Here is a 16,452-nt window from a genome sequence, read left to right on the forward strand (position 1 = left end):
TAGGCTTGGATCACCGTGATATTGAATGGTTTGCCTTGGAAACGAACAGAGATCATTCTGTTGTTTTTGAGATTGGATCCAAGTACTCTATTTCAGACTCTTTTGTTGACCATGATTCCTGCCTGCAGTAGTAGATATAATGGTCATCTGAGTTAAAAATCAGCCTTTCCAGTCCATTTTAGTTCACTGATTCTTAGAATGTCAATGTTCACTCTTGCCATCTCCTGTTTGACCACTTCCAATTTGCCTTGATTCGTGGACCTAATATTCCAGGTTTCTATGCAGTATTGCTCTTTACAGCATCAGACCTTGTTTCTATCACCAGTACATCCACAGCTGCATATTGTTTTTGCTTTGGCTCCATCCCTTTATTCTTTCTGGAGTTATTTTTCCACTGATCTCTTGTAGCATATTGGGCACCACTGACCTGGGGAGCTCCTCTTTCAGTATCCTATCATTTTGCCTTTTCATACTGTTCATGGGGTTGCCAAGGCAAGAATACTGCAGTGGTTTGCCATTCCCTTCTCCAGTGGACCACATTCTGTCAGACCTTTTAAGACTAAAACCCAAAAAAGATGTCCTTTTCATTATAGGGGACTGGAATGCAAAAAAGTCAAGAAACACCTGGAGTAACAGGCAGATTTGGCCTTGGAATGCAGAATGAAGCAGGGCAAAGGCTAATAGAGTTTTGCCAAGAGAATGCACTGGTCATAGCAAACACCCTCTTCCAACAACACAAGAGAAGACTCTACACATGGACATCACCAGATGGTCAACAATGAAGTCAAATTGATTATATTCTTTGAAGCCAAAGATGGAGAAGCTCTATACAGTCAGCAAAAACAAGACAGGGAGCTGACTGTGGCTCAGATCATGAACTCCTTATTGCCAAATTCAGACTCAAATTGAAGAAAGTAGGGAAAACCGCTAGACCATTCAGGTATGACCTAAATCAAATCCCTTATGATTATACAGTGGAAGTGAGAAATAGATTTAAGGGACTAGATCTAATAGACAGAGTGCCTGATGAACTATGGATGGAGGTTTGTGACATTGTACAGGAGACAGGGATCAAGACCATCCCCATGGAAAAGAAATGCAAACAAGCAAAATGGCTGTCTGGGGAGGCCTTACAAATAGCTGTGAAAAGAAGAGAAGCAAAAAGCAAAGGAGAAAAGGAAAGATATAAGCATCTGAATGCAGAGTCCCAAGAAATAGCAAGGAGAGATAAGAAAGCCGCCTTCAGCGATCAATGCAAAGAAATAGAGGAAAGCAACAGAATGGGAAAGACTAGAGATCTCTTCAAGAAAATTAGAGATACCAAGAGAACATTTCATGCAAAGATGGGCTCGATAAAGAACAGAAATGGTATGGACCTAACAGAAGCAGAAGATATTAAGAAGAGGTGGAAAGAATACACAGAAAAACTGTACAAAAAGATCTTCACAACCAAGATAATCATGATGGTGTGATCACTTACTGAGAGCCAGACATCCTGGAATGTGAAGTCAAGTGGGCCTTAGAAAGCATCACTACAAACAAAGCTAGTGGAGGTGATGGCATTCCAGCTGAGCTATTTCAAATCCTGAAAGATGATGCTGTGAAAGTGCTGCACTCAATATGCCATCAAATTGGGAAAACTCAGCAGTGGCCACAGGACTGGAAAAGGTCAGTTTTCATTCCAATCCCAAAGAAAGGCAATGCCAAAGAATGCTCAAACTACCGCACAATTGCACTCGTCTCACACACTAGTAAAGTAATGCTCAAATTTTTCCAAGCCAGGCTTCAGCAATATGTGAACCGTGAACTTCCAGATGTTCAAGCTGGTTTTAGAAAAGGCAGAGGAACCAGAGATCAAATTGCCAACATCTGTTGGATCATCAAAAAGCAAGAGAGTTCCAGAAAAACATCTACTTCTGCTTTATTGACTATGCCAAAGCCTTTGACTGTGTGGATCACAATAAACTGTGGAAAATTCTGAAAGAGATGGGAATTCCAGACCACCTGACCAGCCTCTTGAGAAACCTATATGCAGGTCAGGAAGCAACAGTTAGAACTGAACATGGAACAACAGGCTGGTTCCAAATAGGAAAAGGAGTACGTCAAGGCTGTATATTGTCCCCCTGCTTATTTAACTTATATACAGAGTACATCATGAGAAACGCTGGGCTGGAAGAAGCACAAGCTGGAATCAAGATTGCTGGGAGAAATATCAATAACCGCAGATATGCAGATGACACCAGCCTTATGGCAGAAAGTGAAGAGGAACTCAAAAGCCTCTTGATGAAAGTGAAAGAGGAGAGTGAAAAAGTTGGCTGAAAGCTCAACATTCAGAAAATGAAGATCATGGCATCTGGTCCCACCACTTCATGGGAAATAGATGGGGAAACAGTGGAAACAGTGTCAGACTTTATTTTGGCGGGGGGGTGGGGGGGGCTCCAAAATCACTGCAGATGGTGATTGCAGCCATGAAATTAAAAGACACTTACTCCTTGGAAGGAAAGTTATGACCAACCTAGACAGCATATTCAAAAGCAGAGACATTAGTTTGCCAACAAAGGTCCATGTAGTCAAGGCTATGGTTTGTCCAGTAGTCATGTGTGGATTTGAGAGTTGGACTGTGAAGAAATCTGAGTGCCGAAGAATTGATGCTTTCTGACTGTGATGCTGGAGAAGACTCTTGAGAGTCCCTTGGACTGCAAGGAGATCCAACCAGTCCATCCTAGAGAAGACCAGTCCTGGGTGTTTTTTGGAAGGACTGATGCTGAGGCTGAAACTCCAGTACTTTGGCCACCTCATGCGAAGAGTTGACTCATTAGGAAAGAGTTTGATGCTGGAAGGAATTGGGGGCAGGAGGAGAAGGGGATGACAGAGGATGAGATGGCTGGATGGCATCACCTACTCGATGGACATGAGTTTGAGTGAACTCCATGATTTGGTGATGGACAGGGAGGCCTGGCGTGCTGCACTTCATGGGGTCGCAAAGAGTCAGACATGACTCAGTGACTGAACTGAACTGAGATATGACTACTGGATTGGCTGTCTTCGTATCACTTAAGAGGGAGGGGGCAGTGATCTGTCTTTAAGAAGCCCACCAGGGAGGGAGAGGGTGGGATGATTTGGGAGAATGAAATTGAAACATGTATAATATCATATAAGAAACGAATCGCCAGTCCAGGTTCGATGCAGGATACAGGATGCTTGGGGCTGGTGCACTGGGATGACCCAGAGGGATGGTACAGGGAGGGAGGTGGGAGGGGGGTTCAGGATGGGGAACCCCTGTATACCTGTGGTGGATTCATGTTGATGTATGGCAAAACCAATACCATATTGTAATTAGCCTCCAATTAAAATAAATAAATTTAAATTAAAAAGAAAAAAAAAAGCCCTCCAGGTGATTCTGACACTCTGAGCTTTGAAAACGTCTTGAATGGACTAAATCAACCCGAAGCTTTGGAAAGTGTTAGGTTGAAAGCAGAAGCATCTTGGCTGCTTTCTCAACTGTCACAGCTTCATTGATCCATTTTAAAAGGATGATGTTAGTGCATCTTCTAGAACTTAACTCAGTTTTAAATTAAATATCTTAGATTTTACGCAACTCTTTGGTTTCTTAGATTTATAGTCAATATATCTTTCTCAACATTGACAGCAGTTTGCTAGTTTCTCATTTAAACTACAGGTACAGTTCTCTAGGATATTAGCTTCTATCGTCTCAAATGTTTGCCTTTTTTCTTTCCCTGGTGGCTTGGCAGACATTCCTAGAAAGAAAAGAAGTAGTATCATAATTTATTGAAGCTCAAAAGAATGAATCTCTGTGTCTATTTTTAATCAAGAATGAATATTTTTCTCTCTGAAAGGAAGATCCTTATCCCTTTTATGAGTTGTCTAGCTGTGGGTATTCCTTCATTGAATTATAACTTTATATATTTTGTCCTCTTATTTTCCTTTGTTTAGAAATGCAGTTTGGAAACAATGGGAAAAATCGATGAGCCCTTCATCTCTTTTGAAGGAGGGGAAGTTGTAATAAATGCAAAACCTTCTTTACTCCTTTAGTAGTTTCCTGGTTTAGGGACATACTACAATGTAAATTGCTATAAAAGTAGGTTAGATATACTAAAATTTAATTTTGAAAATCATTATAAAATCCTGTTTATGCTTGATATGTAGTACAACCTGATAACAGTTTACTCTTGCTTTAGATTCCTTCTCTTCTATACCATATGTTGTTTATTTAATTTTTATTTTATAATTAATTTTTTTAGTTGCTCTTCAACATTGTATTCATTTCTGCTGCATAGAAAAGTGAATCAGCTACACATATGCACATATCCTCCTTTTTTTAATTTTAATTTTCTTCCCATTTAGGTCACCACAGAGCACCAAGTAGAGTTCTGTGAGCTATACAGTACTGTATTTTTTTAATGGTTTTTGTTTGAAAAGCCTCACAGTAAATTACAAACTACATTTCAAAGGATGTAAAGATAGAGGAACAGGTCAAGGTAAATCTTCAGCTTTCACAAGTCTGTGATGATTCTAGAGTCCTCCAAAGAAACTGAAATTCAGAGCAGGAAAATTCAAAGTGAAACTGATATAGACAGTGGCTTTCCCGGACTGCCTTCCTACCCCCATCTATTAGGTTAAAATCCCTTTTAAAATGTGAGAGTTGCTAAAGGCTGTAGGATGCAAGTACTGAAATTGTCAAGCAGTATGAAGCTATTATCAAAGAACAAGTACAGTTTGTGTCTTACAGTTAAATCTGCCAGACAGGCTGGCTAGCCAGAGAAAGTCACGAGTTTGGTGTGGTGAGTGTTTGCTTTAAGCAAAGACATCCAGTCTCCACAGCACTGTGATTTTATAGCATAGATCAGATTATACTGTTTGTTTAGCTAACACCATTTCCCCCTCAACATACTAAAAATGATTAAATCAGTAAATCTTGAACTTCCAGAAAGATGTGTAAAATAAGCAGATCATAATATAAAGTGAGTCAGTATGTAAGAGGGAAGGTAGAAAAACTGTAAAAAGTGAAGGAAACAGCAGTTTTACTTACTAAGATTTGTATGTATTAGAAAATAGTTAAGTTGAATTTAGCATGATTTTCATAATCCTTGTTTAATTATAATATTTAGGATGTGGTATACATTCATGTTGTATGAATTTTGAGAGTAAGGATATTCATTAAAAATAATAGTTTTATGAAATTTTAAAAGTAGGAAATATATGGTTTCTTGTTTTTTTTAAAAAAAATACTGTAAATGAGTCCATTCATAAAAGTTCTGCTTATTTTTCTCAGAGATTCACATGTGCTAATATCCTCTAAGTCAAAATATTGACTTTTCATGTGTTCAAATCAAGAAAACATTTATCCTCTTAAGATAAACAGTAGAATCAGAGTTTAAATTTTATCTTATACAAAGAGGTTTTTAGATAATTTCACTTTTAGTATCTCAGGTTCAGAGTTTTAAATTCTACTCTTCTCTTTTGTGATCTCTGAAATAATTCTTGATCTGTTGACTTAATTTAAGTAATATAATCAATCATGGCTTGAACATTTTATAGATAGGAATTTGTTTCTTTTTCACTGCCTGCCCCAGTAAATTTTTTTTTAGGCTATTAGTGATCTCTGCAGAAGAATCATGACATTTTCACATAGAGAATTTGAAAGCTGTTGTGTGAAGCCAGTAGTTATTGAGCAAGATATTCATTTAAATGCAAACTGTCTTAAATCTTTTATCTTGATCTTATCTTTGAAAACTTACATGTGCTTTTCAGCTTACTCAGGACACTGCTTCCTTCTGTAACATCCAGCCAGTCACTGAGATCTGCTTCCATTTCAGATTAGTTCCGGTTAGTTTAGTATAGTATTTATTATTACACAAAATAAAAATTATCTTGGGTATATCTGAAAAATTATAAATACAACTTTATTTGTTGAAACATTGCTTGTGTGTGTATGCTCAGTTGTGTCCAACTCTTTGGGACTCCACCAGGCTCCACTGTTCATGGAATTTTCCAGCCAAGAATCTGGGAGTGGGTTGCCATTTCCTATTCTAGGGGATCCCCCTGATCAGGGGATCTTCCTGCCCCAGGGATTGAACCCACATCTCTTGTATCTCTTGCAATGGCAGTTGGATTCTTTACCATTGTGCCACCTGGGAAGCCCTAGGCAAAAGACAGAAACAACCTAAATATCTGAACTAGCTAAATAAATTTCAATATTCCATACATTGGCATATACTATGTCCCCATCAAATAGGTAAAATATCTCATTGTGGACCAAGATTGGACAAGGCATTAGAGGTACTGAAGAGTAAAAAATTAAGATACATAAGAGTGTATCAGAGATCACTCTGAATGGTTTCAGACACACCAAACACAAAAAATAACAGCTATTTTCTCTGGGTGGACAGAGTGTAGAGTTAGATGGGTGGAGGCTAGGAAGTTTTTTCTTTTAATTTTGTACCCTGTGTGTGTGTGTGTTGTTTTAGAATGAGCTTGAAAAATCATCTTTATTATAAATTGCTGATAATAGACTTGCTGATAGCTAAGTCTGAAAATTGCAACTATGTTATATTTAATGACCAGGTGTAAAGTTCATTTTTAGTGATTAAAATGTATGATTGAAATGAAAAGTTGGATATTACAGCAGAAAACTTTGGCTCTGTTGCTTGGCTCTGATTATAAGGAAGTGATTCTTCCTTTAATATTTTGCTCTGTACAGTAGATTTACTCTGGGAAGTTATCTGTAACTCAGATTTAGTAGAAACATTTTTTAAAGCCAAGTATTCTTCAAAGCTATGACACTTTAACATACCTGTTTTTTAAATTCTGACTTTTTTTATAACGTTGGGTTCTTGTAAAGCAGAGCATTCAGCTGCTATGCAGGTTTATCAAAGTTAATAAGTTTGTCTTGATAAACTTAGAGCCATGTATATAGTTCTAATTGAAATTTTTCAAAAATAACAATTTGGATTTTTATATTTTAATGTTACAAAAATTGTTTTAAGAGATTAAAATTTGTATCTTTAGATATTGGAAAAAGTGTTTTTTGCTGACTAAACTGTACCCTAGATGGTTGTTTAAAATCACCCACTGTTCTAAATTCTTTCTCAGATTTTCAGGCATTCTTCAATGACTTCTGTTTTACCAAATGCAAATTTGCTTTATGAAGTGAGCTGTATGCAGTTCAATATAAGAAATAATTCTTACAAAGAAGTGCTTGAGTATTCAGTTTGGAACAATTGGTTGGCTAGGGAAACATTAATGAACATCACAGACTGACTTGCCTTCATAGGAATGAATTTTAAACTATTGCTTTTTCTTTGTAAATGGAAAAAGAACCTCTAATTGTCCTATATTTATAGTAACCATATGTCCCAGACTTTCCAGGATAGTTCCAAGTTTTGTATTCTCCATCGCCTCAGACTATGCACATTGATTTTTAGTTTGGAAAATGTGTTCATTCTTCCAGAGTTAGAAATATGGTTCTTTGGGATCATTTCATTTTAAGTAGATGTTAGGAAGCTCATTTTAGATCACCTCTTTTAAAGAAGGAAGATTTGTTGCAAGAACTTTCTAAAATGCATTTTTATATATGAGAAATACTTGAGACAGGGAACAGTTCAGGATGTGGAATTTTTTGCTCTGTGCTCTTATCCACACAGTGCAATCAATGAAAAAAGGAATATGGGATAAGATGTTTTCTTTCTGTCCCACAGTGACCAGGCACTGCCTCTGTAATGGAGACTGAATCTCTAGGAAAGATTTATAATAAGAAAGAGGTTTTAAGAACTAAGGAGCACAATAAACACATGAAACTGTGCTCAGCATCATTGTTCATCAAGGAAATGCAAACAAACCTTAATGAGATATCACTTCACACCTATTAGGAGGGCTGTATCAAAAAGATAGATAATAATAAGTATTGGCAAGGATATAGAGAAATTAAAACCCTCCTACAGTACTGATGGGAATGCAGAAGGTGCAACCACTTTGGAAAGTCTGGCAGTCCCTCAGAGGATTAAAGAGTTACCATATTACTCAGAAACTCTACTCCTAAGAATATACCCAAGAAAAATGAGATCATGTGTCAGTACTAAAACTTGTACTAGAATATTCATAGCAGTCTGATTTATAATTGCCAAAAAATGGGAATAGTCCAAATTTAATCAACAGATAAACAATATGATATATCCATATAATATAATATTTAGCAGTAAAAAAGGAATAAGTGCTGATACTTGCTACAACATGAATGAACCTTGAGAACGTTTCTTGTAAATGAAAGAAGCCAGTCGTAAAGAACCTCATATATAGGACTTCATTTATGTGAAATGTCCAGAATAGGTAAAGCCATAGAGACATAAAGTAGATTGGTGGTTGCCTGGGGCTAAAGAAAGAGGAGGGAAATGGGGAGTGACTGCTGATAGATATGGATTTTCTTTTGGGGGTGATGAAAATGTTCTAAAATTGATTGCAAACTTTAAGTGGTTAAATTATATAGGATGTGAATTATATCTCAGTAAAGCCATTGTTTTTTAAAGTGGGGTGTCTTTTGCTCATTGGTTGAGACATTCTGTTTTATAGCAGTGGTTCTCAACCAGGGACAGTTTTGCTACCCAAAGGACATTTGGCAATGCCAGGAGATATTTTTGGTCATCACAACTGATGGAGGAGTGCTACTGGCATCTAATTGGTAGAGACCTCGTGATGTCGTGAAATCGCTCAGTCGTGTCCGACTCTTTGTGACCCCATGGACTGTAGCCCACCAGGCTCTTCCATCCATGGAATTTTCTAGGCAAGAGTACTGGAGTGGGTTGCCATTTCAGGATGCTGCTAAACATCCTTCAGCGCATGGAACAGATCCCACAGCAACAAAAAGTTTATCTGGCTTATATTGTCAATAGTGCGCAAGTTAAGAAACCCTGTTCTCTATGTGTGTTACTTTAGTGATAAGGGACCACATCAGTGTTTTTGAAGCACTAAAAGATCATGAATCATCAAACAGATAGATGCTCACTGAATTCAGTTTACTGTGGACAGGGCTATTCAGTAAGACTAAATCCACCAAAAATGTTTTGTTTCTTTACCTGGGTAAGCCTAAACCTAAGTTAATTAGATAATTCAGTTAACCAAAATGTTTTATCCCTCAGTTATCCTGATTGAGATTTAACTGTATTTTGTTGTGGTTTACTTTGTTATTCATAGCTTCTTAAAGATCAAATTTATGGGCTATAACATCTGCTTGCCATAAAAAACAAAAAAAGAAATATACCACAGCATAGCCTTGAGGGTGTCATTAAAGGCAACTTGTCCATTTCAAAAATTATCATCAGTTCATGTTCAAGAATAAGAATATGCCCCTAAACTAAGCTAATTTGCTAGGCTTTCTTCTCCAGTCACGCTCCTTTAATGGCATATATCTATTTGAAATGTTCAAAGATGGGTCCATAGTAAAGGGAGCAGAGGTTTCATTATAATATCTAGCATTTCAAATATAATGGCTAACATTTATTGAATTCTTCAGTTCAGTTCAGTTCAGTTCAGTCGCTCAGTCGTGTCCAACTCTTTGCGACCCCATGAATTGCAGCACACCAGGCCTCCCTGGCGTGAATTCACTCAAACTCACGTCCATCGAGTCGGTGATGCCATCCAGCCATCTCATCCTCTGTCGTCCCCTTCTCCTTCTGCCCCCAATCCCTCCCATCATCAGAGTCTTTTCCAATGAGTCAACTTTTCGCATGAGGTGGCCAAAGTACTGGAGTTTCAGCTTTAGCATCATTCCTTCAAGAACACCCAGGACTGATCTCCTTTAGAATGGACTGGTTGGATCTCCTTGCAGTCCAAGGGACTCTCAAGAGTCTTTTCCAACACCACAGTTCAAAAGCATCAATTCTTCGGCACTCAACTTTCTTCAGTCCAACTCTTACTGCATACTATGTATTATGCAAAGTATTTTGTGTATATTAAATAATTTAATTCTCATAAAACCCTGTTAGAGATTCTTTTTTCTTCTCTCCTGTCTTGAATCCTCTGCATCTTTCCTTACCATGTTGTACTCCCTTATTTTGGCAAAATATATCTCCCATTACCTTAGAACACCAGTGTCTTTATTCTGCTTTCATTATTGGAAAAGATATTTTGGCTGGGTATAGAATTCTATGCAAGATACTTTTTTTTTCTCTCAGAATTTTGAAAGCATTATTTCTTGTCTTTCAGTTTGGAGTATGATCTGTTTTGTATCTCTCAAAGCTCTTGAAATTTCTTTATCTCGGGTGCTTTGAAATGTCACAGTGATGTGCCTTGCTGTGGGTCTTTTCTTTAACCGTTTTCCTTAATACTCAGTGAGGCCTTCCACTGTCAAATTTCATTTTCTTGCATATAAGGAAAATCTCTTAAAATGCCTCTTTGATTATCCGTTCCCTGTATTTTTTTTCTTTCTGGAATGCCTGCTACTTAGAAGTTGACTTTTAGAATTTATCCTGTAATTTCCTTACTTGGGGAATTCTGCAGTCTTTTTCTTTGGTGTTTTAGTTCTGCTTTCTGAGAAATTTCTTTAACTCTATCTTAAACATTTAATTTCAGGTAATGTTTAATTCCCAAGAGTTTTTTCTTGTTTTTCTTTTTTTAATTGCTTCTTTTTTTTTCATAACTTTGTATCCTATTTGCTAGATGTTTGTCACTTATCTCCAGGAACATTAATTAGTTTTTCTCAAGTATTTCTCCTGCAGTCTGACTTAATTGTTATTGATTTGACTCCCTTCTTGCTCCTTGTTTTTTGGATTAGGTCTCTCTCTTTTTTTTTCTTGCAATAAACTTTCCTCAAATAGTTAATCATCTTTAACTGTCCATAATGTGTAAGATGCAGGGTTTTTTCCTGCTGATATGATGCATTGAGAAGTGCACCAACAGCATTTTTATAGTATTCTTACCAAAAAATGCATAACCTAAATTCAGCCATGAAGAAACAATACACAAACCCAAATGGATGGATATCCTATAATTAGCCAGTACTCTTTTAAAATGTCAAGATTATGAAAAACAAAGAGACTGAGGTACTTTCCAGATTAAGAAACTAAGGAGACATGGCAATTAAATGTATGATCCTAGATTGAACCCTGGACCAAGATTAGTAAGACAGTTTGTGAAATTTGAGTAAGATCTGTAGATTAGTTAATGTTATTCCTGGTTTTTTTATGAAACTCAATAGCAAAAAGCAAACAATCCAATTTAAAAATGGACAAAAGATATAAATAGATGTTTTTCCAAAGAAGACATACAGATGGCCAACAGACACCTGAAAAGATGTTCATTATAACTGATAAGTAAAATGCAAATCAAAAGTATAATGAGGTATATAATTTCACACACGTCATAATGCCTATTTTCAGAAAGACAGTAACAAGTGCTGCCAACGATGCAGAGATAAGGAACCCTTATGCACTGTTGGTAGGAATGTAAATTGGTACAGCTACTATGAAACACAGTATGGAGATTTCTAAAAAAATTGAAACTAGAACTGCCATATGATTTAGCCATTCCATTTTGGGGTGTTTATCCAAAGGAGAAAAAAATACTAATTTGAAAAGATACATGCACTCTCATATTCAAAAATACACACACACACACACACACACACACACACACACACACACACCATGGAATATTATTCAGCCATAAAAACAGAATTAGATCTTGCCATTTGCAACACCATGGATGGACCTCAAGGGCATTATGCAAAGTGAAATAACTCAGAGAAAGACAGATAATGTATGCTCTCACCTATATGTGGAATATAAAAACAAAACAAGCAAAAACCAAGCTTATGCAGAACAGATTGATGGTTGTCAGAGGCAGGGGATGAGGAGTGGGGTAAATCAGTGAAGGGAGTCAAAAGATACAGACTCACAGTTTTAAAATAAAAAGTCTTGAGGGCTTACTGTACAGCATGGTAACTATAGCTAATAATACTGTATCACATATTTTAAACTTGCTGAGAGTAAATCTTAAAAGTTCTCATCATAAGAAAAAAAGTCTGCTTAATTATGCTTGGTGACCAATGTTAACTAATTTTGTAATGTTGATTATTTTGCAGTATGTACAAATATTGAATCATTAAGTTGTACATCTGAAACTCATATAACGTTGCATGTCAATTATTCCTCAATTTAAAAAAATTAAGTATGTGGATGGATACATGCAAGAAAGTTCCTTGGGGAACTAGATTGGAAGGGGAGGAACTAGGGTCAGAGGGTCAAGGTTTCCATAAGCCTGTGTGTGTGCTAAGTCACTTCAGTTGTGTCCAACTCTTTGCAACCCTATTGACTATAACCTGACCCATCTCCTCTGTCCAAGGGAATTCTCCAGGCAAGAGTACTGAGTGGGTTGCCATGCCCTCCTCCAAGAGCTCTTCCCGGCCCAGGGATCAAGTCTGCATTTCTTCTGTCTCCTGCATTGCCAGACTGGTTCTTAACCACTAGTGCCATTCATGAATTGATTAAGATTATGAGTGACAGATATTTACAGTCTGTTATATATATAGGGGTTTTTTTGATAATTAAAAAAGCTTAAGAATAAAAGATTGAATAAACAGAAGTGTTAATATTTTCTCTGAAAAGGGTTTGCCTAGTTTTGATCATTGGGCTAGGGTTATGTGAGATGTTAATATTTGGGGAAGCTGGTGGCTTTATTCTAAAAATATTTTTCTGCTTTATCTTCTTTCTCTGTCTCTCTCTTTTTCTCTTCTCTTTCCCTTCCCCCCTTCTTGTTTCTAGAACTTCACTGCCATATATATTACACTGCTTGGTATTTTACCACAAGTCATCTTTTTTATATTATATAAATTCTATTGATGTATCTTCAGGTTAACAGAACTTTTCTCTAGTCATTTTCAATCATATGTTAAGCCGATCCACTGATCTTCAATTCCTATATTCTATTTATTAGTTATATATGTATTTCAAGCTATACATTTAACTCACTTTTATGATTTCCATTTCATTTTATATTTTTCATTTCTTTTATAGATTCCCCATATATTTGTTTATTATGGCCTTATTTTCCATTTTATGTCCTTGAACATCTCTGTAATAGTTACTTTAGTTTTCTTTTCTGCCAGTTCCAAGACCTGGATTATCTTGTCATCCATTTCTATTAATTATCTTTTGCTTCTGAGTCCTATTTTTCTATTTCTTAGTATGCTTAGTGACTTTTATTGTATATAGGACTGTGTAAATGGCACATGATGAAGACATTGAGTTAGATCATCTTTCCCTGAAAAGTTGATTTTTGTTGTAGCAGGTTGGTAACTGAATTCTAAATGCTAGCTTCCCTAGGAAAACATCAACTATGAAATCTATGCTGAGTCCTTTCAGCCTTTAGGAATTTGGGTAGTTTATACATGGATCTGGAGGGACACTTATGGCTTCTTCCTTTAGGGAGTTGTCCCCCTCACTTTCCAGTTAGACTGTTGACTTTAAGTTTTCAGACTCCTCAAATGAGTAAGATTTTGGATTTCTCTTTGAGTTCCAGTCATTCAGATGAATTGTGGAGTACTGCCAGGTGAAAAGCCATATAAACAGGAATCCTACCTAGTACAGTTCATTCTTTCAAGGACTGACTCCTTTCTAGTTTCCGCTTGCTTTTGGTCATTCTGTGTTGCTTTCAAATAGTTGTTTAATATATTTTCAGAGTATATAGTTATTATCTTCAGAAGGCTCAATGTAATTTAGTCTATTCTGCTATTACCAGAAGTTGTACCATATCACCTTTAATTTTCCATTGATTTTTTCATAAATATTTCATAGGGTTAACCACAAAAAAACTTCCATATATTTTTATGAATGATGACAATAGCTATCAAAGTTTTCCAGAAAGATCAAGCATATTACTAATGTTAATTTTTTCTTTTTTCTTTGGTAGACAAGAGATGATTTCCTAGGTCAAGTGGATGTTCCTCTTTATCCATTACCGGTTGGTATAGATGTGCATGATTTTACTTTCTAATGTTTATTCTTTTTATTTTAATAAATCCTTAACATATACACAATATAGTAAATGTAAATATTTGATTTGTAAAGTGTATACTGCTGTTAATTCTTGAGCCTCTTATTTTCTGAAAACTTCTCAATTTTCCATTTTAATTTTAAGATTCCCTTATATGAAACCCAGTAGGAAATAGAGATGGGAGGGGAATTTGGGGGAGATTGAAAATACTATATGTACGGCTGGGTCACTTTGCTGTGCACCTGAAAGTATCACAACATTGTTAATTGGATATATTCCAATACAAAATAAAAATTTTAATTTTTAAAAAAAAGGCCTAAGTGAACTTAGAAGGTATGACAAGAGCCTGAATTGTTTTTAAGAAAGAAATAGAGAGCCCCTGAAGTTGGTTGACATCATGAAAGCATTGTTTGAGGAAGATCAGTTTGAAAATATTTTACTGAAAACTAGACTGGGGAAAGCTTAGTTTCACAGAAAGAAACTGATCAATTACAACAACATGGGCATGAAACTGAATCTGGACCAACCATATAGCAACAGAAGAAAACAGATTCAGGAGATATTTCATTACATGATATTATTGGACCAGGAGTTCAAGTTGAAAAAAATGAGATAAGGGTGGTATCTCAAGCAAAAAGAGTAGGAGGAAAGCTTTTTTTTTTTTTTTAAGATATGGTAAGTTTATTTTTGGCCATATTGCAATCAGCAAAAAACAAGAAAAATGAAACTTAAAGCAGGCAACCGAAGAGGTATAAAAATAAATTGTGTAGGGAAAAAAGTCTGAAAGGATTGAGAGTTATCACTGCTGAGGTAACTGCAGAATCTCTGAGAAGGATGGGCTGTCCAAATGAGGGGGATGAAAGCGCTGAAGCCCAAACACTGAAAGTTCATTGGTGTGCTTCTGTCAGAGGAGAAAGAAGACAGACCAAGAGAATACAGAAAAGAACCAAGTGAAATGATGTTATGAGAATTTAAGCGTTTCTAGATGTAATGGGTAGTTTAACAATGTCAATTGCAGCAGAGAAGTAAAGAATAATAAAAACAAAGGGCTGTTGAACTTGGTAAGAAAGAGAAGTACTAATTCTTGATCAATCTTTTCAGATGTTTATGGTCTCTCTACAGTCTTTAGACATTGCAAACTTTTAATAATGAATTTAATCCAGTCTTATTTTCCAAGCTGCTTACTTTTTTTGTTCTCCTAAAATTGCCTCTGTGGTCTAACCATGCCAACATTTTATTGAATACATACTCCATATTCTTTTGGGGCTTAAACACACTAACCATTCTCTAGTGTTTTTCTGCTTTTACTCTCCTTTTGGCTTCACAAACACCTGCTCAGATAGTTTTATACTGACTTGTGCTGCCAGGAGCAATTCCTACAGTGCAGGAAAGTGAAAGTACTGTCAAATCACCAATTGTAACCATTTAATAAGCTAAATCTACTTTTTTTCTGACTTCTAACTTCAATTATGCCTTAAGTCATAGTTTATGAATATTCTTGAAAAGTATAAATTTTTGTTGTTATAGATATATCTTGAAAACCCACTGTTTTATTCTAGACAGAAAATCCAAGAATGGAGAGACCATATACCTTTAAGGATTTTGTTCTTCATCCAAGAAGGTCAGTAAATATAAAATAATAGCTTATGAGGGTTTTTTAATAAATCATTATACTTTACAGTAGCCCCTTTGGAAAATCAGTTTAAACCTTTGTAAATAAGCTACTTTTCAATATTAGTTTTTTAAAGCTTTATAGCTGTTTCTGATTAAAAAGTAATTTCTGGTGATCTAGTGGTTAGGACTTCGCCTACCAATGCAGGGGGTGCAGGTTTGACCCCTGATCAGGGAGCTAAGATCTCACATGCCTCACAGCCTAAAAACCAAAACATAAAACAGAAGTAATATTATAACAAATTCAATAAGGGCTTTAAAAATGGTCCACATCAAAAAATCAAAAACAGTTATATATGCACAGTACAAAAATTCTAAAGAGATAGAAAAGTGATCATACCCCTTCTCCCTAATATTTATCAGACTAGAAGAATGAAATATGTCATTACTTTATATGTATTTTATATCTTATACTGTGTGTAATTTTGTCATACTGTGTCTTGAAAAATTGCAAACATCAATTTATCTAAAAAAAAAAATACTTAGGGAGTTCTCTGGTGGTCCAGCGGTTAGAACTCCATACTTTCACTGTCATAGCCTTGGTTCAGTCCCTGTAGGGGAACTAAGATCCCCTAAGCTGCATGGCACAGCCAAAAAAAAAGAATCCAACTTGATACAAAAATATTTTCAAGGAAGTATAGCTACATTTTGTATACTTTCATTTTAAAAAAATTTCAGAAAACTCAAATATTTAGAGAAAATAACATGAGCAAAGACTGTAATTTACAACCCAAATAGCATGTTCATAATTCCATTTTCCTAAACTGAATTACTTGA

At 35.9% G+C, this 16,452-nt stretch overlaps 1 protein-coding gene across 4 annotated transcripts in view; it reads left to right on the forward strand.

The window, feature by feature from the left end:
• NEDD4 (NEDD4 E3 ubiquitin protein ligase) overlaps positions 1-16,452 on the forward strand; it is a 144,837-nt gene that overhangs the window by 77,907 nt on the left and 50,478 nt on the right. For all 4 annotated transcript variants that reach the window (XM_069596443.1, XM_069596442.1, XM_069596445.1 and 1 more), the window contains 2 exons: positions 13,921-13,971; positions 15,564-15,625. In XM_069596443.1, coding sequence (XP_069452544.1) covers positions 13,921-13,971; positions 15,564-15,625 — 113 coding nt within the window. The remainder of the gene's footprint in view (positions 1-13,920; positions 13,972-15,563; positions 15,626-16,452) is intronic.

This window comes from Ovis canadensis, chromosome 7, assembly GCF_042477335.2.
Source record: "Ovis canadensis isolate MfBH-ARS-UI-01 breed Bighorn chromosome 7, ARS-UI_OviCan_v2, whole genome shotgun sequence".
Lineage (NCBI taxonomy): Eukaryota > Metazoa > Chordata > Mammalia > Artiodactyla > Bovidae > Ovis > Ovis canadensis.